Source organism: Chanos chanos, chromosome 12 (genome assembly GCF_902362185.1).
Source record: "Chanos chanos chromosome 12, fChaCha1.1, whole genome shotgun sequence".
Classification (NCBI taxonomy): Eukaryota; Metazoa; Chordata; class Actinopteri; order Gonorynchiformes; family Chanidae; genus Chanos; species Chanos chanos.
Genome location: NC_044506.1, coordinates 20469607 through 20496379, shown reverse-complemented (window position 1 = coordinate 20496379; position 26773 = coordinate 20469607). Strand labels below are relative to the sequence as shown.

The window sequence follows — 26773 nt, the reverse complement described above, 5'->3', positions numbered from 1 at the left end:
TCCATACCATCTCACTGAATCAATGAAGGAAAATTAATACACTGAAACTCACACACATATAAGTGCACAAATATTTTAAAAATAAAATAATTAAAACATTGCAATAAAAGACTTGATAATTACGGAGGAAATAAAATAAACATCATATTATGTTTTCATGTCTAATGTCAGAGTAATGCATTACTGCTCGATACTGAACTTATGATTTTTACTGTTAAATACTCAATATGCAGTTCATTATGGGTCAGTACTCAGTACATGAACATTGTCAGATACAACACTGCAAAAAATAAAAGGGAAAAATTATTTGCTCTCAAAACATCTGACTGACTCAACAGAGCACAGTAAGTACAATGAAACACAGAGACAGATAGAAGACAAATAAAAAAGAAAATTAGTCAATAAATAAAAGTCAAATTATCAAAATAAAGAAAATATGACAATAAAAGAAATAAAACATAAAAAAATTATCAACAAATTCAATGAAAAAAATCCTAAATAGCTTTTTCTTCAGTAGAACTCTCAATTTATAACTCATTAATTAACTGAATGGAGTCTCTATCTCTATAGTATATCTGGCCTTTAAAGTCTGACTTTAGTTTTGAATTATTTAGAAAGATTTTTCCTCTGTGTCTCTCACATCTACAAAACTGGATTAATGAGCTGTGTGTGTGTGTGTGTGTGTGTGTGTGTGTGTGTGTGTGTGTGTGTGTGTGTGTGTAAATGAGAGGAGGAATGTGAGAGAATGTGTGTGTTCATCTGGGTCTCTGAGCTGTGTGAAGAGCAGTGATGTGGTTTGTCTGAGCTCAGGAGTGTTCTCCCTGATCAGCTTCACCTGGACCTCATTTGTTCTGTTCTGGACTCTGACCAGGCTCCTGCAGACACCTTCAGGTCTGTGGTGCTGAAACTCCCTGTGCTGAAATAGAGCAGCTGCAGCTGGCCTGAGGGACTTGAAGTGGTCAGTGTGAGTTTATGGAGGATGAGGAAACCTGTGGAACACACATACCGACAAGTCACAGAGAGAAACTACACTATCTGAAGTTCCCACATTGTCCAGTAGAGGGCAATGTGTAATGCTTAGGTCTGTAATTGTTCAACTCTAACTCCATCTGTTTCTGCATTAGAGGGTTTGTGTTCTGTGATTCAGTAGTGGAGCAACCAAACTGGATGTTGGCAGTGAGTATCCAGATGTATTTTATCTTTATTAAATATCAAATCTATCAATTGTTTTAGGAAATGATGTGTAATTAGTTCCCATGTGACAGATGAGTGTGAGGAAATGATTCTTTAATCTTGGATTTGTTTATGAGTAAACTAATGGTCAGCTTGATGTTTAAAATGCCACAAAATGACAAAAATGTTTGTAAATGTTGGAATATGAATGAGTTGATGGGTTGATTGATGAGTATTGATAGACTGATGAATAATAATGTTAACAGTGTGAAACAATGTGCTGTAAATCACAGAGAGATCAGAGTCATTAGAGCAGGAGGTTTTTGTACGGCCACTTAACCAGTTTGTATCACTGTGGTGGACTTTTGGTGGAGGCACCAAAGTGTCAGTTGGACGTAAGTAAAAGTCTCTCCTCTTTATGAAAACATTTTAAATCCAGATTAAAATAAAGTGTAGTAACTCTGTGTAGTTTATAAATGACAGTTTATGTAGTATAAAGTTTTATTCTTATTTAGTCTTTATGCAATGACAGTGTGGGCTGTTAGAATAACAATCTTTGTATTTCTCAACTTTTTACTTTTCAAAATGAAAAATAATTGAAAACTAAGCCAAAATATTTCGAATGTTTGATATACAGTTTCATCAAGAAGTTGTTTGATAAGAACTGGGGTGTTGATCAATAGTAATGTTGAAGTTCTGAATAAAAAATACAGACATAACTGCAAAATATTGACCAAAAGCAAAATGTAACACTTCATAAAAAAACATCATTTGTAAACAGAGAAAAGGGCAGAGAGATGCAGTTTGTTAGGCTGGTTTACATTTTGACATCAACTTGGCATTGACATGTAATGTTTAATAATAATCCACGAATTCCATTACCAATATAAAATATACATTGTAGATTTCTGTTTCAGTTCTTGTGAGATTTAAAACTAATAGATAAACATTAGTTATAATTCATTTTTATCTTAGAAAATGTCTTGGTTTTCATTACAACACAATGTCTTCAAAGCTCAGACTCATCCAACTAGTTTTCACCAAGAAACCTCACGATTAGCAAACTTCACTTTTAACACGATATGTGTTTACATTTGAAATATTTTAAAACAGATTGTGTGAGGGAACTTTTAAAAACATTTTTTCTTCAACGACTCGAAAAGAACAGAAACAAAAAAATTCTGTAAATGCATTTTACTTTCACATGAAACTATGTTTTTGAATAAACAGTTATTTATAAAATGACTGTAACTGTCTTTCAACGCTCTGCTGATCTTGGTTGTGCTCTGTGAGTCAGAGATAAGGGAAGTGAAAGAGGCAGAGCCTGTCTGTTTTTGAAGCACAGATAAAGTGTGTGTTTAAAGAAGAAAATCACACACATATGAATGTGAGATGGAGACTAATCATGTCTCATACTGCTGTGTCCCTCTACTGATTGATGGACACATGTCAGCTCTCTCTCCACCCAATGACAGCTGTGATTTCTCATCTGTCTCCTAGGTGACACCCGGCCCACCCTCACCGTCCTGCCCCCCTCCAGTGTGGAGCTGCAGCAGGGGAAAGCCACACTCATGTGTCTGGCCAACAAGGGCTTCCCCTCAGACTGGAAGCTGAACTGGAAGGTGGATGGTAAGAGTTGGAGTTCAGGGGTGAGCTCCAGCCCTGGGGTTTTACAGAAGGATGGTCTCTACAGCTGGAGCAGCACCCTCACCCTCCAGGAGGAGCAGTGGAGTAAGATGTCAGTGACCTGTGAGGCCACACAGGGCTCCCAGTCTGCAGTGACCCAGACACTGAGTAAAGATCAGTGTTCTGAGTAGTGATAACACACACACACACACACACACACACACACACACACACACATACACACACACACACACACACACACACACACACACACACACACACACACACACACATACACACCTCCTCTCCCTCTTGTTTCTGAGTGTATGAGACTGGCTTTGTGCTGGGTTTGACCCTGTGTGTGAGTCCTTCCAGCAGCTTGAGTTGTCATCAGAGCATCTTCCATGTGATATTGTTGTGTTTCATATCAAATTCATTCATGTCCACTGTATGTGTGTGCTTTACTGCTTAACTCTTGTTCTGTTTTATTCATGATGAAAATAAAGAGTTTTTCAATCACAGCCATTCCCCTCTCTGTGTGTCTGTCTTTATTAAACATAATTCTCTTTACCAAAGTCACACACTAAATCATTACTGTTATCCATAAATGTACAGGGCATCATACGTCCAAGGAAGCAGCTTTATTGTTACAAGTGTGACACAGTAAACATTTCCCTTAAATATGCAGCTTTTTAATCAGACTCAACTCTTAGGAATCTACATATACTTCAGCACACATTTCATACTAGAGTCAAACATATTAATTCCTCTCATAGAGCTGTATGATATTGACACATATTAACAATAATGACCGGAAACTGATCCACTAAATAAATAACTACACAAATAAACAAACAAAATATTAAACTGATTTATTTATAAATGATATTTTAATGAACTTTTTTGTAAAATTAAAAAAATACTTCATTCTTAGTTCATCATAAATCTATGAATAGTAATTTTACTATTTTCTATTTACACAGATCTATTAAAACACAGTCTGTGAGTGTGTGTGTTTGCATGAGATATTGATTGTGTGTTAGTCTGACTCAGATGTTGATCGTCTGGTCCAGGTTTGGTCTTCATGATGACACTGATACTAAAGTAATGATCTGTAAACTCACTCTAGCCCCCTGGGGACGGGGGAACATCTGGCCACAGTGCTGCTCTATTCTGGGAGTGTGGGTGTCGCCCTGCACATGCAAATCTGACTTTCACCCTCACAGCACCCACTCACACAGCCCTAAACCCCCTGAGACTGGGACAGGTGTGAGTGGTTTACGTTTTTAGTTTGGTGTTTGAATGTGAAACATCTTATGACTTTACTGTATTATTAAAAAGGTATAAGTGTATTTCTGTATTAGTAAAAATTTCATTGTCAGTGTGCTGAATGTTGACTGTTCAGTCAGAGACGACTACTGTCTACATAAGAGATCACAGAAGACTACTGTCTACATAAGAGATCACAGATGACCTGCTCCTCTGAGGTGACACACTTCTGCCACTCCATCTCACCTGCTGTGCCATCTAGCAGAAGATTCATAGGTGGATGGAAACAGGGAGATAAACTTGTCATAGGTTTATGGAAGGCAAAGTGTTGCAAAATGTCTGACATTTCAAAAGGGAAATTATCACTGTCACCCAGGTTGTGTCAGCATGGATCTCTTGTGTGAAGTACCAGCAGCATTGGGAGAGAAACTCTCAGCAATTCGGAGGAGACCCATCATACCTCTCAGGTTCCACCACAGGAGAAAAACAGGGCTCCATGAGCTGGGGCTGGTTTGTTGCTTTAATAATTTGGGTGAAGTCTTCTGTCACAAACTGGGGAACTGGGTGGATGTGTAAGTTACCAGCTTCCACTGAACAAAGGACACACCACAAAACAGAGACACAGGAACACGAAAATAAGAACAAGGCAGGATTCAAAGTCACTCAACGACTTATTCAGGTACATCAGGTCAAAGAGTAACCTCAGCACAGAAAGCAAAGAGATATTTAAAAAAGAGAGAACCAGGCTTGATTTACAAACACAGGTGAATCCATTGAATAACTGAATCAAGGAAAAAAAAAGAAGTGACTGAAGAAAGAACATAACTCAAAACAGGAGAGGGGGTAAGAGAACCAGGGAGTGACAAGAGCCCTGTTTTATAAATTAACACATCGACTTTTACACAGTCATCAGAAAGATTAAAATGGTTGGTATGAGGATGACTCTATAAGTATGTTTAATAAAGAATGTGCTGTGAATTAATCTTCATAACAGATATTTTTTGATGGATGTTTGTAATCAATATTATTGGAATTAGAGTTAGTGTAGTGTGATTCCTCTCCTCCACAGAGTGTGTGATTGTGCTGTATCACATCCTCTTCCTCAGCACATGCAGTAGGTCCCAGCTGCAGCAGTGCAGTCTCTGTGCAGTCTGACTGAGGGAGGTTTTTGTACGGCTCTATATCACTGTGTGAACACATCTTTGCCACTGATAGCATGGTAACTCTGACAGTAATAATCTCCTGCATCTTCAGTCTGGATGTTACTGATGGTCAGAGTGAAGTCAGTCCCAGATCCACTGCCACTGAAACGATCTGGAACTCCAGACTGTCGGTAGCTTGCAGAATAAATCAGGAGTTTAGGAGCCTCTCCAGGTTTGTGTTGGTACCAGGCTAGAGTAGCACCACCATACACTCTAGAGCTGGTTTTACAGTTGATAGTGACTGTGTTTCCTGGATGAGCAGATTTCACTGCAGGAGTCTGAGTCACAGTCACCTGACCTCTGGACTCTGAAAGGTGAATATCATGAAAAAGAAAAGTATATTACAAATGGACATTTCTAATGATTATACTTATTTTAAAGATTACAAAATTTAACCTTAATTTTGAGTATGTTCACATGTCTCTGACCTCTTGGTTTTGAAGTTAAATGCAAAGGAATAAATGTTTATTAAATACATTATGCATAAGGGTGATAAGAGTGTAGCTTCTTGTCTTTGTATGTTTATTATGTCAGTCATACAGACTGTGAATAGATTTCATATCTTTCTCACCTTTAAAACAGCAGCAGGTCAGTGTCCAGATGAAGATGGTGATGAAAGTCATGTTTGCTGTGGGTTAAGTTACTGGGACAGGCAGCTCTCAGTCATCAAGTCTTAAACTCACAGGGCTATAAACTCTCCCAGAGCACTCAAGCATGTGCTGCCAATGCAAAGTGTCCTCTCTCTATGGAAATGATCTTCCTGAGTACAGCAGACACCCTGCACTCATATGTTCACATGTCTAACTATTCTACAAGTGTTCCTACAGCTTAGGACAAGTTAGAATAAATTCTTTTTTAGACTTTTTTAATGCCACTTTGAATGAAATGTAACACCAACTTTACAACTAAAATAAAAATAAAGTGTATTCTTCATACTTAAGCTTAAAATATTAGTGTGTTTTGTGTGCCGTAACTAAATTGCATAGGCTCTTAACAGATCCGACAAAAACTTGTACAATAAAATCTTTTTTTTTCCCCATGTGCGGTCAGATTTTCATTCGCATTTTAATGGCTTGATGCCATCCAGTAAAGATTACCTCCCTGTCTCATTGATAAAAGCAGTGGAAATGAACCAATTCATGACCATCCCTTTGAGGAAAAATGGAAAGTCCTCGAAAATGAGTTGCCATCAGTTAGTCAATCTTTTATATGACTTTATCAATCTGAGAAATACTGCACCACTGCTGAAATGTTAGGGTGGCCTTTTGCCCTATCAGTGCCCCGCGACCCTGATTAGGATAAGCGGCTTATGTAATGAGAGAGTGAGAGAGTGTTGAAATGTTATAGTGGCTATTCAGAATATACAACATTCATATTATTCAAGGTCTGGACACATCACTGAGCAGCCAACAGGCATTCTGTGCGTTCTTACACCTCTGTGTGTTAATGATAAGCCCGCTGGTTTACAATGAGTGCATTTGAGATCAGGTCAATAATATCAGCTCATACAGGCTGTATAGTTAATCTACGACAAATATTTAAAACACAAATCATGAATTTGATTTCTCATGTCATAGCATTTTTAAGACTTTTGAAACCATGATTTAAGACATTTTAATACTAATTAAGGCCTTATTTTTGAATTAATGAATTCAATGCATTTTAAGACCTTTTAAGGATCCGCTGGAACCATGCATTCTACACTTTATGGGCCAGAGTATTATGGTCATATTGCCTTATCTACTGACACCTAGTGTTAAATTTGGAAAACTTACAAGGACTATCCACTAACAAAACCTTTTTTTTTTAATTAAAAAAAGAACATTACAATATTTTAAATAATTACGTGTTTCACAACAGTGCTTGACCCAATACACTAATCAGTAATCTGCCGTAAGACGATGTTTAGCTGTGGTCTCAGTATGTTTATTATTCTCTTTCATTGTGTGTATTTCTCTAATAGCATGTAACCAGAAACCCTCAAAAAAGTCTGCATGTAAAACACCCCTAGACAGTGGCTGACATGATTCCGTCAGCAAAAGAAAAGTGACAACATTGGTATCTAAATGGCCAGCCATCTCTTTCACATGAAATATATCTATATTTATGGGAGTTTTACTTCATAATGGGAAGTCCGCTGTAAATGGAATTGGTTAAAAAATCAAATCTGGCACCCAGTTTAACAAATAAAAAGCTATAAGTGAAATACTAATAAAAGTCTTTCCTATATTAACAGGAGATGTCCTGTACCATCAGACAAGGTCAACCCACAGAACACAGGTGAAGAGGGAATCACTGGTCTACCCAACGTAAACATTCTACACTAAAAGACAAGCAGGTCAATATTTGTAGATTAAAACAATTTATCTTCAAATGGAAGTACAACATATCAGTAGTACTTTTACCAGTTCAGCTGGCAAATTGCAGATAAGCAGTTTGCCCACCAAGATTTGAAAGATGGCATCAAAAAATGCAAATACAAAATAAAACAGCAGTTCTTCAAATGTGTCACGGCCATGTAGCTTAAACTAATAATACCATAGAACAAATCACATCTTTCTCGGGTCAAATAAATGTATTCTTCCCTGACACAGACGACACGCGCACCAATTTGAAGCATAACCCAGGGAGGGAACTCCAGCTTGTCTGCCCAGACTGACAGCAAAATGCATTTCACTCAGGGAACAAAGGCCATTTAAGTCAACTGTACCTCCCCTATCTTATCTGTTCCCAATTAATCAACAAGCTACATAACTATGTATCCCTGTTCTCCACACAAACAAGGTAAGTGTGTTTAGGGAGAACATCCAGAGCAAAGCTGTGTCCAGCAGACCCCTGTGTGTTTCAGCAGTCCTATGGAAGAGTCCTATGGAACAGTCCTATAGAAGAGTCCTATGGAACAGTCCTATTGAAGAGTCCTACAGAAGGGTTCTATAAAAGAGTCCTATTGAAGAGCCCTGTTGAAAAGTCCTATTGAAGAGACCTGCTGAAGAGTCCTATGGAACAGTCCTATTTAAGAGCACTCTTGGAGAGTCGTATGGAAGAGTCCTTTTGAAGAGACCTATGGAGTAGTCCTACTGAAGAGTATTATTTAAGACATTGCTTAACACATTGCTCTTCCCAACAAGGAGAGGGCTAATTAGGCCCAAACATGTGTCTGCATGCACATACACACCAAAAGTTCCTCTTCACTTCTAGTAACCAAAATCCTTTTTCTGAGGGACTTCAGTGCAAGAGTGTGGAGAAACAGTGGGTCAGGATGTCATGTGATGTTACAATGCAAACAGTGTGACCTCATAATCTGAGATTAAATGTTTTTGTATGAACTTGTCAAGATTAGCATTCATAAGGATTTTCTGAGTCATATAAGAATGTGCTGATTTAAACCAGATTCAGAAAGTGGACGGTGTAGTAATACAGTCTTTGGGCTTGCAGAAGCTGGTTCTATCACACAATGACAATGAGAAGGTCCAGAATATTCTTGGTCTGATAAATCTCATTGAAGTTTCTAGTGTTGTGTGAAATGAATGCTGCATTTCCAGTTTGATCAGTTGTATAGGGTTGTGAGTGAGCTGATCTGGAGAGGAGATGAGAGGAGAGGAGGAAAGGAGCAGATTCTGATAAGGAACATGCAGGGACTCTGACTCCACTCTGGGATAATCATCCATACAGATCATCCGATACTGGATGTACTGGCAGACAGAGAACTGACTCAGAGCCAAAGTCATCAAGACACTGCTGTGTCATCTTGAATGGTTTTAAAAAACTTTCCATGGTCCTTAACTTGTCCTTTTAATGTGATGAAATGAGTTAATTTTCCTGCAGAGTAAAACTCTTGTGTAGCTTTCATTGTGACATTGTACTGTTTTGACTCAGTTATGTTTTAATAGTCGAGTTTATTTTGTTATCATTTAAAACCATTGTGCATTTAAAACAAATGCTTTATTTTGGTGTTGTTGTTGTTGTTGTTGTTGTTGTTGTTGTTGTTCTTCTTCTTCTTCTTCTTCTTCTTCTTCTTCTTCTTCTTCTTCTTTTTTTTGCCCCAAAATGTAAAAAATGAATTCCTTATAAAGCCACCAGCACTAAAATGATGTAAATGTTTGGTCTGAGAGGGACTTTCTTTCATACCCATAACAGATATATTAAGGGACATGTATAATTATTGTTACTGTAATTAGAGATAGTGTAGTGTGATTCCTCTCCTCCACAGAGTGTGTGATTGTGCTGTATCACATCCTCCCCCTCAGCACCTGCAGTAGGTCCCAGCTGCTGCAGTGCAGTCTCTGTGCAGTCTGACTGAGGGAGGTTTTTGTACGGCTCTATATCACTGTGTGAACACATATTTGCTATTGATCCAGTGTCGACTCTGACAGTAACAATCTCCTGCATCTTCAGTCTTGACGTTACTGATGGTCAGAGTGAAGGCAGTCCCAGATCCACTGCCACTGAAACGATCTGGAACTCCAGACTCACGGGTGCTTGCATAATAAATCAGCAGTTTAGGAGCCTCTCCAGGTTTCTGTTGGTACCAGGACAAACAGTCCTGAGAACTGCTACAGGAGTCAACGGCTGTGTTGGTCTTACATCTCACAGTAACAGAGTCTCCTGGAAGAAAAGATTTCACCACAGGAGTCTGAGTCACAGTCACCTGACCTCTGGACTCTGATACAAGGGAGATAAAAAAAAAAAAAAAATCACATTCCGTTATTCAAGGAACTCAGTCTATCATATTATCACTCTGTGTTTATTATGACTGATTAACTGAAATAAACTCCTCACTTTCACAACAGCAGCACATCACAACAACACCAATAAATATATGAGGTACATATGTATAAAATACTTTAAAAAAACTAAAATGTCTAAAAAATATCTTTTTACCTTTGAAACAACACAGAAGTGTCCAGATGAAGATGGTGATGAAAGTCATGCTTGCTGTGGGTTAAGTTACTGGGGCAGGCAGCTCTCAGTCATCAAGTCTTAAACTCACAGGGCTATAAACACTCCCAGAGCACTCAAGCATGTGCTGCCAATGCAAAGTGTCCTCTCTCTATGGAAATGATCTTCCTGAGTACAGCAGACACCCTGCACTCATATGTTCACACATGTGGAACCATTCTACACTTCATAAGACCAGAGTATTATGGTCATATTGTGTTGTCTACTGACATCTAACGTCAAAAAAGAGAAATATGATTACTCATGAATCTTAATAGATTCATTTTTGTAAAGTCCTAAAGTTTTTACCTGAATGATCAACACTAACAGTATTGTGGACTGTGCTGAACATTAGAAAATCAAACTGTTATAAATTATCACCTTATGTGAGTTGTCTTCATGTTAATACAATGCCTGTGTAACAGTTATGCACCTACATGAACTGCAGTGTTGCGAGACTGGCTTATGATACACTACAATGCTGGGTGAATGGTTTATAATAAACTACAGTGTTGAGTGAATGGTTTTTGGTTTCATACATGTAACGTGTAATATTTGCAGCCATGCTTGTATCTAAACTCTAAATTAAAAAGAAAGAAAAATCTCTCCTCTGACAAGTTTTTGTAAGTGAGATGAAAAGATGTAGAGTAGGTTGTTATACAGGAGTGTGTGTGTTCTGATGTGTGAGTCTCTGATCAAATGTAACTCACTGTCTGTTGGACCATAGGCCTCCTGTAGCACCATCAGGATTATTAGGTTTAGGTTTCAAGTTTAAGTTTCCAAAGTGATGTTTTAATGTTTTGATAATTTGTTGATGGTATCACATGGCTAACATGTTCTGTTTTTGTTTGTTTGCTTTTCCTAAACTTTGTTTTTTTTTATCTCATGAACTGCGGTTCCTGATGAATAGCAAAAGAGTGACATTGCAAAAGCGATCAACAGAGCCTTACACTTAAAGAATTCAACTCCACTCTCTCTCTTTCTTTCTGTCTCTCTCTCTCTCACTCGCTCTCTTTCTCTCTCTCTCTCTCTCTCTCTCTCTCCACAGGCGTTTTTCAGGTTTGTAAATTTCTATCGGATTTAAATGCTGTGGTTTCATTTACTCATAATATATTAATGGTGTTTCTATCAGTGCATGCTCAGAGCTTTACCCATTGGACAGAGATGGTATTTCTTTGTCTGATAAAATTCCGGTACCACTTTACAATAAGACTACCCTTATAAAGAGTTTATTAAAGGTTTATAATTAGATTATTAATTAGGTTGTGAACATTTTATAAATCATTAATAAGCTGTTATAACACATTAGATAAAAAGGGCAACAGTGATCCCACATTTATCTGTACTGTTAAGTACTCCGATCTCATTGGTTACTTAGCTTACTTTGTCTTCTCCATCAGCCAGCATTTATACTTGTCAGCCCCATCAGATATTTGTCAACATGCTGCTACCATTTAACCACCATCAGCATATCTTAATAGTCAAAAAGTTTGGCATATCAAATTAACATATCAAGATACCAGATTCATACACTAAGACTGTGGTAATATTGTTTACCTTGACATTTTCAGCATGCTATCAGCAGCCATCCTCATTATTATTACAAGTGTTGATATGACATATGCTATCAGGCTGTTATGCAGACTGGATATTAAAGTGGTATATTCTGATGCTTTGTGTTGGTTGGCATCTTCTTTAGGACAACATTCAAGATGTGACACAATTGATAACCGTCCTTTACTTGGTCTACTGCTCACCCATTCCTGGTCCCACTCTCAGATATCTGTGGACTGTCTAAACCATCCTTGGTATCTGTTATTCACTGAGTTGATTCTCCCCCCATCCATCTTGATGTTTCTTGGCATCTTATTTTTAGGACCATTTATTTATGAGTTACAAACATCTATAACTGCTGAAAAGGAGCCTTATTGTAAAGTGTAAAACACATCCCCATTTACCAGTGAGTTACTTACATTTATAACTGCTGAAAGGGAGCCTTAATAAACCATTTATTAATGAGTTACTAATATTCACACTTACCTGATATAAAATTTTCACATGAAATTCAAAGTAAGATGCAACAGAAACAAGCAAAAAAAAAAAAAATTCACACTTGTTGAAAATCAACCTTCAGAATAATGGAACTGCTGAACACGACTGATACTTATATTTAGACATAAAAGCTTTACTGAGACATAAATAAAACAGTTGGGAAGAAATAATGAGATTCAGACTGGAAAGGCTTTTCGTATGTCCTTGAACAAACGTCCAAGTGGTCCATCAGGGTGACCAAAACCAAGCCAGGATGACCATTCAAGAACTCTGTGTGATTTCCTCTCAGTCTACAGATATGTCCTTTGATGGTCACCCAAGCTCTTTCAATATGCTGCGTATGACTGTGGGACCAGGGATCCACAAACCACCTGCTGTGGTTTCTGGTGTAGTGTCTGTATGTTTCTCAGCACACTCCTGTATGCCCTCTACTCATCACTGATAATGCTCCTGTCTTAACATGCTGTCTGATCAGAGGGACAAGGTGGAGTCTTGATCAGTTCTCCACTAGTTTCAACACCAGTCTCCGCCTTTTGTCTTTAACTGCCATCATTCCAAAGACCCGTTTCTTCCTTCTACAGGTATTTCCAAAGCGTCCACGTGCATACTAACAACAACGAAAAAATCACAACACAATCTTAATTATCAACAAAATGCATAGAAATTACAGTACAAATTGTTGCACAAGTTTGAAATGCCAGACTAGTTATTAGGTACATTATATAACATACTTTATGGATATTTATACAGAAATGGTCCATACTTGATGTCTGCAGCAATTTAATCTTAAAAAAAAAAAAGATTATCTTGTACAAGAGATCCCAGTCTACAATAAATAGATTTAAGTATATAAATTAATAAATGATGCCCATAAAACAGATTTTCATTTAACCACCAAACAGGAATCACCAAGAAGTTGGTACAATCCCTTCTCCCTGACACAAATACTCAATAAAAATAGTTTACTTATATTACATTGAAGAAGGTGACAAATAATAAGCTTATTTCTACCCTGCTGTGTGTTTGTGGGTGTACAGATGTCCCTGTGTGGGCTTGAGTGATAAATGTGCATCTCACAGATGACTGGTTATTGGGTTAGCAGACAACAGTGGTGTCTTAAAGAAGCTCACATTTTAAACTGGAAAGATAAGCTGTACAAACCTTTAGCTGATGACAGAGGCAGCTCTCATGTTAATCTACAGCGATTGAACAGAGTTTGCTAAAAAGAGAATGGGCACTGCAGTCATCATTACAACTTTGCATTTGGTGCAGTGTTTGGCTGACAAGTCAGTGGTGCAAAGCTACCATCTGTGAGACAATGACTGAATGCCGCCATGCAATAAAGATGTGGTATAACCTTTTTTAATTCACTCCAGAGAACTAGTCTTGGTACTGGGAGATCCTGGTAATGCAGCACGGTCATTTCTGAGAAAATGAAAATGACAGGTGAAGAAATCGTTGTTTGTCCTGAACCCTACCCATGTGTTTCTGGGTCAGAGTGTTTGTCTTGGTAGAGTCCTCTGTCACCTCCTGATTTCCTTGTTTAGCCCTTTTACTTCAGTTATTGTTTACACCTGTTCTTAGTTCGTTTAAGCCTTGTTTGGTTTGCTGTAAATACTCCTTGGTTCTTTTGTTTCTTTGTCGTGCGTTGTTACGTGCTCACTGTGTTACGTTGGAGTTCCCGGTTTGCCTGAAGTTCTGTAACTGTTTTTGGAAGTCTTTTGGAAGTTTTTTTTACGTTCGGTTTAAATAAAGAAAGTGGTGACCTGCACTTGTATCCAGCCTTCTTCACACAACGTGACAGAGTCTCATAAGTAAACATGAGTTTAGGCAGTGCCTTAACTTAGAGCGCTGAGATCTGTCAATTTCATTTTCCAATAAAATCTTACACTATTAATTAATAAACATGTGGTTAAACTAATATTTGTTGTTGTCTGGATATAATTGAACTGATTTCAAAGCTAAAATGATTGATCAATACACTTGAAAAATGCAAGTTAAACTAATCTAAAAAGATCCATGCAGCATGTTGCCTTAACCTTTAAAAGTTGTTTCAATGCTTGTCTCAATTTGAGGGACTGAATAAAATTAGATTAACCAATTCAAATTTTCCCCATAAATTTTCCCCTGTTTTAGTGCTAACTAGTGATTGATAGCTGACATTGAAAACGCCAACAGGTGGAGATGACATTGTCGCAGATTTATTTTATTTAGTTTTTATTTACCATGTTGACAGTGTGCTTTGCCAGCTAGTGGTGAACTTGAAAGAACAACAATCTTGGCAATGTTGCCTAAATTCTAAAACGCTCATGTAACCCAGTGAAATTCATCTGTTCTAATAATTGTTATGGTTATTATATTTACATTGATAAATATTGAAAGTCTGTAAACTACTTAATAAATAATATTTATTAATTCATATTCAGAAGTCCCTCTTACCTCCTCAAAGCGACTGTATGCATTCAAAAGTTCACGCTCCTCGAGCAAATGCATCCATTCTAAAATTCACATTTTTTTTCCACAAGATTTGGCCAGTTTTTGCTTTACTCATAAAAGAGTTGAGGGTGACCCCAAAGGAGCTTGTCGGAGTTTCCCTCTGCTTTAGATAGCGAGCCACCCACTGAAGTCAGGTTGGAGACAGTTGAGAAAATGCGGTAGGATCTCTTTTCCGATCCCTTTTCCAAGCTTGGACACCTCCGAATCCATTGGACATTTGGATTTTTTCTTCTCCCGCGTGGACTTTGCTAATCTTCCTATTTTCCCGTTGGATACAACACTCAGCTAGAATAGCGAGTGTGCCAGACTTTTTCAACTGAATATGTTGAATTATATATATTGAACTATTTGAACTGGATATTGAAATCATAATTTGAATTGAGAATACCGTATGTGTGTGATGAATGTTGTATATAACTGTTATTAATCTATTATGTATGATTTAATTAAGGGTGCACCCATAGTTTTGTTATTTATCTATTTAATTGAATCCCTTTACTACTGATATTTTATTGTATAGTAATATATTTGATGTTTTATTTGTTTATTTATTTATACTTAATAGACATATATTATTAATATAGCCCTGCACAAGTTATTTTAACCATTAAATAGATAACTATTAAAAGTATAAATACATCTCTTTTAACGTTATAAACAATTATCATTGCTTACACCTCCATCGAACATACTGGTCCAAAATCATATTTAATCAGGCACTAAGGTACCTTTTACACTTAATGTGAAAATGCTTAACATGTCTTAATGTTCCAAATCTGCCATCAGTGACCTACTGCTGTACATATCACCATTATTAAGTTTCACAGAACTGCCACAAGCAGTTGTGGGATGGCAAGTCTCCTTTCCTTTGGTAAAGGATGGTCTGGTGCACCCTATGCTAAAGGAGATATGAAAGGAAGCACTGAAGCACGTTTCCTTAGCATTTAGAGAATTATTTAGAGAATTTCACGTAAAAATGGCGGACTCTCCGGTCTGGGCCAACAGGGGGTATCTTTACTTCCGCTTATCCATTTTTCCTATCACTAAGCAACTGACAATGGCATAGTCGAGTAGCAAGACGTGGTGTGTACAAACAGCGAACAAAACCAGCCCTGTTTAAACTTTCACGCATGTTCTGGTGATGAGGACAGCAAGAGACTATGGATTCAACTCATCAAGAGAGAGGAAGACCCACTGTTTAATGTCTGTGATGACACAGTTGTTTGTGGCATGCACTTGCACAGTGACAACCTGTTTATAACAATTAGTGATCTAAACAGAATTTTAAAAAGATGAGGTTCCTTGTATTCTTCCATGGGAAAAAAAAACAAGCTGTCTCATCAGTTGATCCTTAGAGAACATTAAGAAGGCAAATCAGAAAAAGTCACTAATTATTGCATAGTGTTGCAATACTTTCCACTATACAACAATACACTACCTTCTCAAGTATATTTTTGGTATCATCTACACATTCATTTTGATGATATGGTCATATGAAGGACCAGTCTACACAAGAAGCTTGTGCAGCACGATATGCCAGCTTGGCTGTTGTTTGTTTAAGGTTTCTGTGTACCTTTTCTGGAGCTAGCTCGCTAATTTAAGACTCCTTGCTGCTGCCTTAATCAACACAGGAAGGTGCGTTTGTTATTAACACTGAAAGATGCACAAAAAAAACACTCAGGTCATGCAGAGATCGTTACTTTTACTAGGAAGATGTCACCGATCAATCATCTATTCCTGCATGAAATCAGTGGCGTTTGGCACTAAACACATGGTACATAGTGTTTGTTTGACAGTTACTGGTGCATACCACGGACAACATCATTTTACTGACAAACCATAGCCATTTGTTGTGTGTCTTTTCAACATTGTTTTAGCCAAAGCATCTCATTCAACAGACTGATGCAAACAATAATGTACTCTTCTCTCTTGTTCCTTTTGCCCCCTAACAGATTCAGAGTTATCTTCACAACACCTCCAGTTTGTGTGGCTCCTCATTCTTTTTAATCATGTGGTCTTAACATTCTGTATTCTCCCATTGTCCTAAGGGTCAAAAATGACCCACCTAAACCCCTAAAATAACGCAGCTTAATTGGATTTTAAATCTATTTTGCATGCAAAACAGCCTGTCATCCATCAGAAACTTTGTGAATATCTGAGTTTTCCCTCCTCACGGTGCACATAATCGCAATTTCTCATTGTGTGTGTATGCATGTGTTATAATGATTTATAACTAAGGATAACTTAGTAATAAATAACCCTGAGACAATCTTTGTGCCCTGGTGGTGTACAGCTCTCATGGAAATATGAACAAAAGTGATGTATCACTTTTTCTAATGTTGGGGTCACTCTAGTAAAAGTCATTAAATCTGAAGTACAAAAAAATGTAGACACTAGTGTCTACTTCGTTGGCCACTATACCAAAAAGAACATGCACATAAGAAAGATGAATGAATATTGAACTATCATGAGATACATTATGACAATGATCAATTGGATAATTTCACTATACAGCTTTACTGAAGTGCATTTACAAGCTGCTAGGTGGCTGGAATTAAAATTAGCCATCTCTCCATAGCTAGTTGACATTACCTTCACAATTAAAGATAAACTGTTCGTAATGAGGCTATGCACAAGTATTCAGTGTAAGAGTGAATGAGTGTAAAAGCAAAGATGCATATCTGTGTGTGTGTGTGTGTGTGTGTGTGTGTGTGTGTGTGTGTGTGTGTGTGTGTGTGTGTATCTACAACCAAAACACAAATGTCATCATGACAAAAATATCATTTGTGTCCATGGTTTAATCAGATTCACAGATTCAAAGGTGTGTGTTGCTGCTTGTTGATGCTGTGAAAAATAAAGTTGATTTTCATGACTGTAGGATGAATGAATGAATCGTTGGTCAGAGTATGAATGTGTGGAACTGCGCTGAAGGGATGTGACATCATTCTTCCACACTGGAAGAGGACACACCCATCAGGATAGAAATGTTTCACCACAGTGTTAAGATGATGACTCAGAATGGATTAGTATTTACTGACATTTACTTTACCCTCTAAGGGGTTGAGTGGACCTAAACCTAAACCATGATGATAAAACCCACCAGAACATATCTACCAGAACCTGACACCAGAACCTGACACTGATGGGGCCACAAATGTTCCTGTGTTCTGATCATGACTAATGACAGCACACACACACACACACACACACAGCTCAGTTCATTTGGTACCAAAGCTCTAATGCATCTGCTCCATGTCTGCGTCCAATAGACAGCACAGTAAATACTGAATCAATATTCATCAATCTTTAAACATGACTGAATGAGTTTGTATTTGTATGAGTTCACATTGCTGATGATCAGTCTTCAAATATGAATGAGTGGTTTATTGTATGCTGTTTTAATAAGAGGCTGTGAGTGAACTGGTCTGGGGTAGAGATGAAAGTTGAGGGGGCAGATTTTCCTTCTCCTTTTCAAATAAATATTAAATTATTTTTCAAAATGTGGTAATGTTTTTCGTGTTATGCCACCAGCATTTAGAATGATTTAAATAGTTGGTCTGAGGACTTTGATTTCCATAACAAATATTTTAAGGGACATGTATAATTAGTGTTATTGTAATTAAAGTGAGTGTAGTGTGACAGACGGTGTGATTGTTCTGTATCAGATCCTCCCCCTCAGCACCTGCAGTAGGTCCCAGCTGCAGCAGTGCAGTCTCTGTGCAGTCTGACTGAGGGAGGTTTTTGTACTGCTCTGTATCACTGTGTGAACACAGCTTTGCCATTGATCGAGCAGTAACTCTGACAGTAATAATCTCCTGCATCTTCAGTCTGGATGTTACTGATGGTCAGAGTGAAGTCAGTCCCAGATCCACTGCCACTGAAACGATCTGGAACTCCAGACTGTAATGTGTCAGCACCATAAATCAGGGGTTTAGGAGCCTCTCCAGGTTTCTGTTGGAACCAAGCTAGAGCATTACCAGCAAACACTTCAGAGCTGGTTTTACAGTTGATAGTGACTGTGTTTCCTGGAAGAGCAGATTTCACTACAGGAGTCTGAGTCACAGTCACCTGACCTCTGGTCTCTGAAAGGTGAATATCATGAATAAGATTAATAAAGAAAAACAGATTACAACTCGACATTTCTTATGGCTGTGATTACTTCTGAAAAATGCTGATTATTAGAAAATTAGAACATATAAATGAATCTGTTTAGATGTCCATGACCTCTGGATTTTGAAACTAAACACGAAGGAAATAATGATGACAAGATAAATTATGCATAAGGATGATACTATTGTCTTTCTATGTTTATTATATCAGTCATACAGACTGTGAATAGATTTCATATCTTTCCCACCTTTAAAACAGCAGCAGGTCAGCGTCATCAAGCATGTTAGGCTGAGATCTCTACAGGGATTGACTGGGAGTAGTGTTGGTGTTATCTGAGTGTGTTTGTCCCACAGTGGAAAGAACAACACTGTCAGCCAATGGACTGCTGTTTCTTCTCTTTCTTTTGGAGGGATTTAAAACCCCTGGATACTGACACTGCTCCATCCACAAAGTATCTCTGTCCATTTCTCATGACCTCACCAGCCTTACACACATACACAGATTTAAACTGAAGCATAGAATTTACTGATGTCAGAGAACCAAGGACCTGCACCAGGAATTTCCCTACTTCAGAAACACTCTGTTACTTTAGTTGGATAAAAAGTCCTAAAGCTTCACTGCAGATACTCACTGGTTCATCCTCATCTTCAGTGACTATTGACAGAGTCAGAATTTCCTCTCCACTGTCAACATTACAGCTTCTCACATCAAAGTGACCAGTCCAACAAATCTACCACAGCTTTTCCAGAGTGGGAGCAGTGGTCTGATGTTTGATGTAGAGTCTATGGAAGAACAAATGCCATTAACTAGACAACTCAAAAATGTTGTAGTTCGTGATTCTCCCTGAACAGTATACAGTACTGCTGAGCGCAGTTGATGGTTGGAACAGTGCATGTTGGGCAGAAGTGCCAAAATCCAGTCCTGGAGGACCAAATTCCTGCTGCTTTTTGTTCTCACCTCTTAATTAGAGGCTGATTTTCACCTAAAAAACAGGTGAGTGCACTCTTCAGCCAATCAGAGACCACATGTCGTTGGTTGATAAGAAAAAGCAGCAGCAATTAGGCTCTCCGGGATTGGATTTGGACACCTCTCATGTAGGGAATGCAAAGCTTTTCTTGTATCAGTGTCTGCATTCCACCTTTTACTCCACCCATACCAGCAGCACCATCTGACTGATGATGTTTTCAGCACTGCACCCACCATCATGCTGGTGTCTCACTATTTGTGTTGTCAGGTATTCAGCATCCAACAGATTCAAATGAATCAATGAAGTTCTCTCCAGGTATAGAGATACAGATAGAGACAGAGACAGGGACAGAGACAGAGACAGAGACACAGACAGAGATGGAAATAGAGACAGAGACAGACACAGAGACAGAGACAGAGACAGAGACAGAGACAGAGATAGAGACAGAGACAGAGACAGACACAGAGACAGAGACAGAGATAGAGACAGAGACAGAGACAGAGACAGAGACACAGACAGAGATGGAAATAGAGACAGAGACAGACACAGAGACAGAGACAGAGACAGAGATAGAGACAGAGATAGAGATAGAGACATAGACATTGACAAGCACGGCACTTAGACTTATACTTGACGCAGAGACTTTGACCAAAACACCAAAGACTGGGCAAAGAAGACAGAAACACAAGGAAGTTAAATACATAAACGTAACAAAACACAGGTGACACGTGTAGCGCCCCTAGAGCATACGCCTGATACTAAAAGGGCGTCCTGGGTTCTTTTATTAATCCTATAAATTAATTTATATGTCACAGTTTTTTTTTTTTTATCTTTTAGCAGCCTATATAACAAACTATAATATACCAGATCTCAATATGTGAATACGAAGGTATCGATCACTGTGAAAATATGAAATATCAGCAATGAATGATAACTTTTTGACCCGAACCCTTGTTCCACACTTATCCTAACAATGAATCCAAAAACAGGACAATTTAAATTTAAATGCAAAACAATTTACTTATTTAAGGTAGTATATGTCAACCCAACCAAAACATTCAATACCAAGCATCCAAATTTTGTATTACAGAACTTTTAAACAAAAATCCACTCAGTCAAACAACAAGTATTCGTCAATACCTTATCAATGATCACATCTAATAACATTTTACAGCAACACACTATATGGGCATACCATTCATTAACACATTCACATTCTGCGGACCCACACACACATTCACATCAATTAGACTGTCAATACTCCTGTCAGGACTTTGTCTTTTGTCCACCCTGCTGGCCATTCTGGGTATTGCGTTGCCATGTGCCTTTGTTTGTGTCTAGCAGTGCCATGTGCTTCTGTTTGTTCCTGTGTTCTCCTGTCCCCGCCCCTCACCTGATCTCTATTATTGCCTCATTTGCTTCCACCAATCACCTGTCCTTCTAGACAATGGTTCTGTGTATTTAAGTCCTGTGCTGGTGTCTGTTCTTTGTAAGATTGTGTCTGTGTCTGTGTCTGTGTCTGTGTCTGTGTCTGTGTCTGTGTCTGTGTCTGTGTCTGTGTCTGTGTCTGTGTCTGTGTCTGTGTCTGTGTCTGTGTCTGTGTCTGTGTCTGTGTCTGTGTCTGTGATCGTGTTTCCCTGGACCTGTTTTTGCTTAACGTTTTGGATTTGGTTGCTCTGTGGATCTCTGGCTTTGACCTTGTTTGCACCCTGTTTTTGACCAATCTCTTGCCTAATGATTTGGATTTGTGTGCTCTCTGGATTAGACCTTGGGCTGGATACTGTTTTTGAGATTGGCTTCTGATTTTTGATTTTGAATAAATCTTATTTTACCCAGTGGGTCTGCAATTGGGTCTTGGTCTGTCAAAACCTCACAGACTTAAGCTGGTAAATGAGTAACACTAAACAAAACCGTTGCAGTAGGGGAATATTCTTACATGCAGTTAAAGCACTACTCTTTTACTGAACATGTTTCTAAATCATTTTGATTGCCTGATATTTTATAATCTTGACTGACATGTTGTTTTCTTCCCTTGTGATGTTGATGTAAAACATTTTATACCAACTAATAATACCAGGTATGATGGGGCGGAGCATCTCGTGCATTTTTTTGTTTGTTAGTTTTAAAGTAATCAATGGTGAGAGGGGAATTGGTCCACTGAACCAATCAAAGCGGGCAGGTAATGTTATCCTGTGTTAGGATCAGTGCCTATTCCTTTTGATAGGTGTGTTTAATGCCCCTTTTTCAGGCAGACAACTTTGACTTGAATGTGTTTACTGCAGTCAGTATAACACAATGGTTTTGCATTGTGTTATATTGTGTTTGGTTTTATTTACAGTTAAATAAAAACTTTCAAAGGTATAATCGGTCCTCTTCCTCATGTTGCTTAATGGCATTTAACTCTGCAGGTCACCCCTGAAATTCTGATTCACAGAATCGGAAGTCCAAGTGTGAACTGTGTCTCAGAGGGTAAAAACAATAACCTTTCAAACAATTGATAAGAGATTGTTTGTTTGCTAGTGTCATCAGTAGCATTGTCTGCAGCATTGTTAATTAAAATGGCACAGCCCATACCATTGATGTAGTAAACAAAATATACATACAACAGGCACATTTAATGATATTGTAGACCATTGCATTAGGGAATACATTCAGCAAGTACTTTAAATACTTTAAGTATATTTAAAAGCAGGTACTTTTACTCAAGTAAAAAGGTTATTGTGGTACTTTTACTCGAGTACATTTTTTGTCTGTTTATTTGTACTTTTACTTAAGTACAGTGTTTGAGTACTTCCTCCACCACTGGGGAGAATCTGCAGGATCGAGTGACTTCAATCATTGTTCTCACCTGTGTTTAGTTTCTTATACCTCATTAAGTCTTGTTTACTCTGATATAACTACTCCTTGGTCTCCCCCTTTTTTTTTTTGTCCTGGTGTTGTTTGGAGTTTTTTGCCCACTACACGTTTGGTTTCCTTGTCTGCCATGTTCCTAGTCCTGTTCCAGCACCTGTAGTCTGTAAGTCTTTGTAAACTGTTTTGATGTAAATAAATGAACTCTGATCTGCTCTTGCATCCAGCCTCTTTGAAGAAATGTGACACAGGTATTCAGCATCCCACATATTCAGATCAAACAAATCAATGAAGTTCTCTCCAGGTACAGGACAGTAAAACACATCTAAGCATAAGACAGATTTTCTGCATCTCACCAGTCTCCTGTTCTTATACTTGAGAAAATGAAATCTCACAATGATGTTATGTGTCAGGAGATATCGAACCATCGTCCTTTCTGTGATGTTTTATCCATTGAAGGTCGACGGGACTTAAATACATAAACAAAAGAATAAACAGGTGACACAAATGAACTAATGATCAGGTGAATCAGAAAAACAGTGTCTGGAGTCCTCCAGTTCCCTCTGGTGACCAGACTGAGATGGTCTGGTTTGTCGACCAGAACACCACTAGACACTTCATCTCCTGCTCATGTTTTATATACCGACACAGACATGAGAATATTATATTCTAATAAAATATCTCAGTCTACAAGAGTGGGAGTGTGTGTGGTGCTGTTTTCATTATGCACACACAGTAGGGAGATATCATGTTACATACGATTAAAACACTACTATATTAATGAACAGAGTTTGCTTTTAAATCAACACTTTGATTCATTTATTTTTTATAATCTTGACTGACGTTTTTTATTTTGGCATTATCATTATGATGTAAATCATTTCATGAAAATGTGAGCAAGACACCATTGAAAAAGCCATCAGCTCAGAGAATGATTAAAGTAGTTGGTCTGAGGAGGACTGACTCTATAAATATTATAATGTTCTCTGATTTTCATAACAGATATTTTTTGAAGGACATTCATTATTGTTATTGTAATGAGAGTTAGTGTAGTGTGATTCCTCTCCTCCACAGAGTGTGTGATTTTGCTGTATCACATCCTCCCCCTCAGCACCTGCAGTAGGTCCCAGCTGCAGCAGTGCAGTCTCTGTGCAGTCTGACTGAGGGAGGTTTTTGTACGGCTCTATATCACTGTGTGAACACACGAGTGCTGCCTGGGTAATGGAAACTCTGACAGTAATAATCTCCTGCATCTTCAGTCTGGATGTTACTGATGGTCAGAGTGAAGTCAGTCCCAGATCCACTGCCACTGAAACGATCTGGAACTCCAGACTCACGAGTGCTTGCATACCTAATCAGGAGTTTAGGAGCCTCTCCAGGTTTGTGTTGGTACCAGTGTAGACTATTACCACTGTACACTGCAGAGCTGGTTTTACAGTTGATAGTGACTGTGTTTCCTGTAAGAGCAGATTTCCCTACAGGAGTCTGAGTCACAGTAAACTGACCTCTGGACTCTGAAATAAACAAACACAATAGAGGTAATGAATAAAATAGTAAAGTTAAAAAATAAATTATATATAAGGACAATAAAAGCATAACACTTTCTCTCATCTTGTTTATATCAATCATTCAGACTGTGAATAGATTTCATATCTCTCTCACCTTTAAAACAGCAGCAGGTCAGTGTCCAGATGAAGATGGTGATGAAAGTCATGCTTGCTGTGGGTTAAGTTACTGGGGCAGGCAGCTCTCAGTCATCAAGTCTTAAACTCACAGGGCTATAAACACTCCCAGAGCACTCAAGCATGTGCTGCCAATGCAAAATGTCCTCTCTCTATGGAAATGCTCTTCCTGAGTACAGCAGACACCCTGCACTCATATGTTCACACATGCGGAACCATTCTACACGTCATAAGTCCAGAGTATTATGGTCATATTGTGTTGTCTACTGACATCTGCTGACTGACCAGAAAATAGTAAGAGAAAACTTGTTAACCAAGTGAATAATTATCTTCCTCTTTATTTCTTTAGATGTTAACACACTTATATAAAATTATATCTATATTTTTTATATATGTTTATGCTGTAGGAGCAAATTTTTTGCTCTTATTTTTGAAGTTCACAGATTTTGTTCAAATTAATTTGTAATTTAGAGGAAGTTGAGTTTTTTTAGTTTTTTACTCTGTTTCACTCCCTAAAGCGGAGATTTGGAGTTCTGTTGAAAGTTAACTCCCTGTAATTACACTTACAATGAACTACATCTATGGCTAACATCCACAGATTAAAAAAAAAGAAAAAAAAACAACTTGTTTCTGCAATTAAAAAAAAACATCCGCAGATTAAACAAGAACAACAACAACAACAACATCTACAGATTAACAAAAGAAGAAAAAAAAAAAACATCCACAGATTAAAAAAAAAATCACTTGGACAGATAAAAAAAAAACATGCACAGATAAAACAAATGAATAAATAAATAAGATGCACAGATAAAAAACTAAATCAGCGACAATGGAGCAAATTCATCTCTACAAAGAAAGCTCACCCCAAAATAAACTGTCCTTCAGTACTGACTGAACAAGACATTTAGATATTAATGAAACACCATAAAAATTAACAATCCATTAAAATACATAATAATACAGAACATACATAACTGCAATACATACAATTTTTTTTTTAAAAAAATGAAACAACATTTGTGGCAAATATTGTTTTAAATCTTTTGTAGAAATTAGAATATAATTTTTAATTCCGTACATATGAAAATGCATACACGTGCACTCAAACATGCGCAAACACTCACAAACGCACTTACACACATACATGCAGAGAGTGCTCTGAAACAGATTTCATTGCTATGGTAACATGGATGAATACTACTGCATATGGTTGTGACAGATACAGGCTCCAGACCAGCCTACTTTAGTTACCACCAGGACCAGGTCTGTGTCATTAGAAACCCTGAAAACCTGACTGAGTTCAGTCACCGATATGAATGAATGGGGGACAGGGGAAGAGTGAGTGCTTGTGTTGGCATTAAGTTTGTCAGGTCCCTTTGTGTGGTGAAGGGACTCAGAGAGGCCTTATCTCAACATCCACTGCTGTAAGTCAGATGAAGGTGGATGACTCTCTGAGTGAGGGTCTGTCCATGATCTGGTGATCCACACACTCCTCACACAGCTGGTCGTCATCTAGTGACTGACTCAATATTAAAATGTTCTCTGATTTCCATAACAGAAATTTTTGAAGGACATTCATTGTTATTGTTATTGTAAAAAGAGTTAGTGTAGTGTGATTCCTCTCCTCCAGAGAGTGTGTGATTGTGCTGTATCACATCCTCCCCCTCAGCACCTGCAGTAGGTCCCAGCTGCAGCAGTGCAGTCTCTGTGCAGTCTGACTGAGGGAGGTTTTTGTACGACTCCATATCACTGTGTGAACACTAAGCTATCACTGATCTCATGTAGACTCTGACAGTAATAATCTCCTGCATCTTCAGTCTGGATGTTACTGATGGTCAGAGTGAAGTCAGTATCAGATCCACTGCCACTGAAACGATCTGGAACTCCAGACTCTAATTGGTCTGCATTGTAAATCAGTAGTTTAGGAGCCTGTCCAGGTTTCTGTTGGTACCAGGCTAGACCAACACCAGCTAACACTTCAGAGCTGGTTTTACAGTTGATAGTGACTGTGTCTCCTGGAAGAGCAGATTTCACTACAGGAGTCTGAGTCACAGTCACCTGACCTCTGGAATCTGCAATTAAATAAACACAATGGAAGTAATAAATATAACAGAATTGATTACAACGTAAATTACACATAAGGGTAATAATAGTATAATAATTTATCTGAATAGGTTTATATCAATCATACAGACTGTGAACAGATGACATATCTCTCTCACCTTTAAAACAACAACAGGTCAGTGTCCAGATGAAGATGGTGATGAAAGTCATGCTTGCTGTGGGTTAAGTTACTGGGGCAGGCAGCTCTCAGTCATCGAGTCTTAAACTCACAGGGCTATAAACACTCCCAGAGCACTCAAGCATGTGCTGCCAATGCAAAGTGCCCTCTCTCTATGGAAATGATC

General features: G+C 38.1%; 4 gene segments (V, D, J or C); 1 reads left to right on the top strand and 3 right to left on the bottom strand.

Moving 5' to 3' along the window:
- Positions 1–220: 220 nt before the first annotated feature.
- LOC115825051 (Ig kappa-b4 chain C region-like) lies at positions 221–2990 on the top strand (the record flags this gene model as incomplete). The annotated part of the segment is given in 3 exon segments: positions 221–243; positions 1151–1176; positions 2674–2990. Coding segments are annotated over 3 exon segments (366 nt in total), but the record flags the coding sequence as incomplete, so codon positions are not given.
- Positions 2991–5251: 2261 nt separating this feature from the next.
- Positions 5252–5893, bottom strand: LOC115824835 (Ig kappa chain V region K29-213-like). The segment is given in 2 exon segments: positions 5252–5577; positions 5842–5893. Coding segments are annotated over 2 exon segments (378 nt in total).
- A 3701-nt stretch (positions 5894–9594) lies between these two features.
- On the bottom strand, positions 9595–10206 carry LOC115825048 (immunoglobulin kappa variable 4-1-like). The segment is given in 2 exon segments: positions 9595–9932; positions 10152–10206. Coding segments are annotated over 2 exon segments (387 nt in total).
- A 13665-nt stretch (positions 10207–23871) lies between these two features.
- LOC115824834 (Ig kappa chain V region K29-213-like) lies at positions 23872–24397 on the bottom strand. The segment is given in 2 exon segments: positions 23872–24197; positions 24346–24397. Coding segments are annotated over 2 exon segments (378 nt in total).
- Between the last annotated feature and the right edge of the window lie 2376 nt (positions 24398–26773).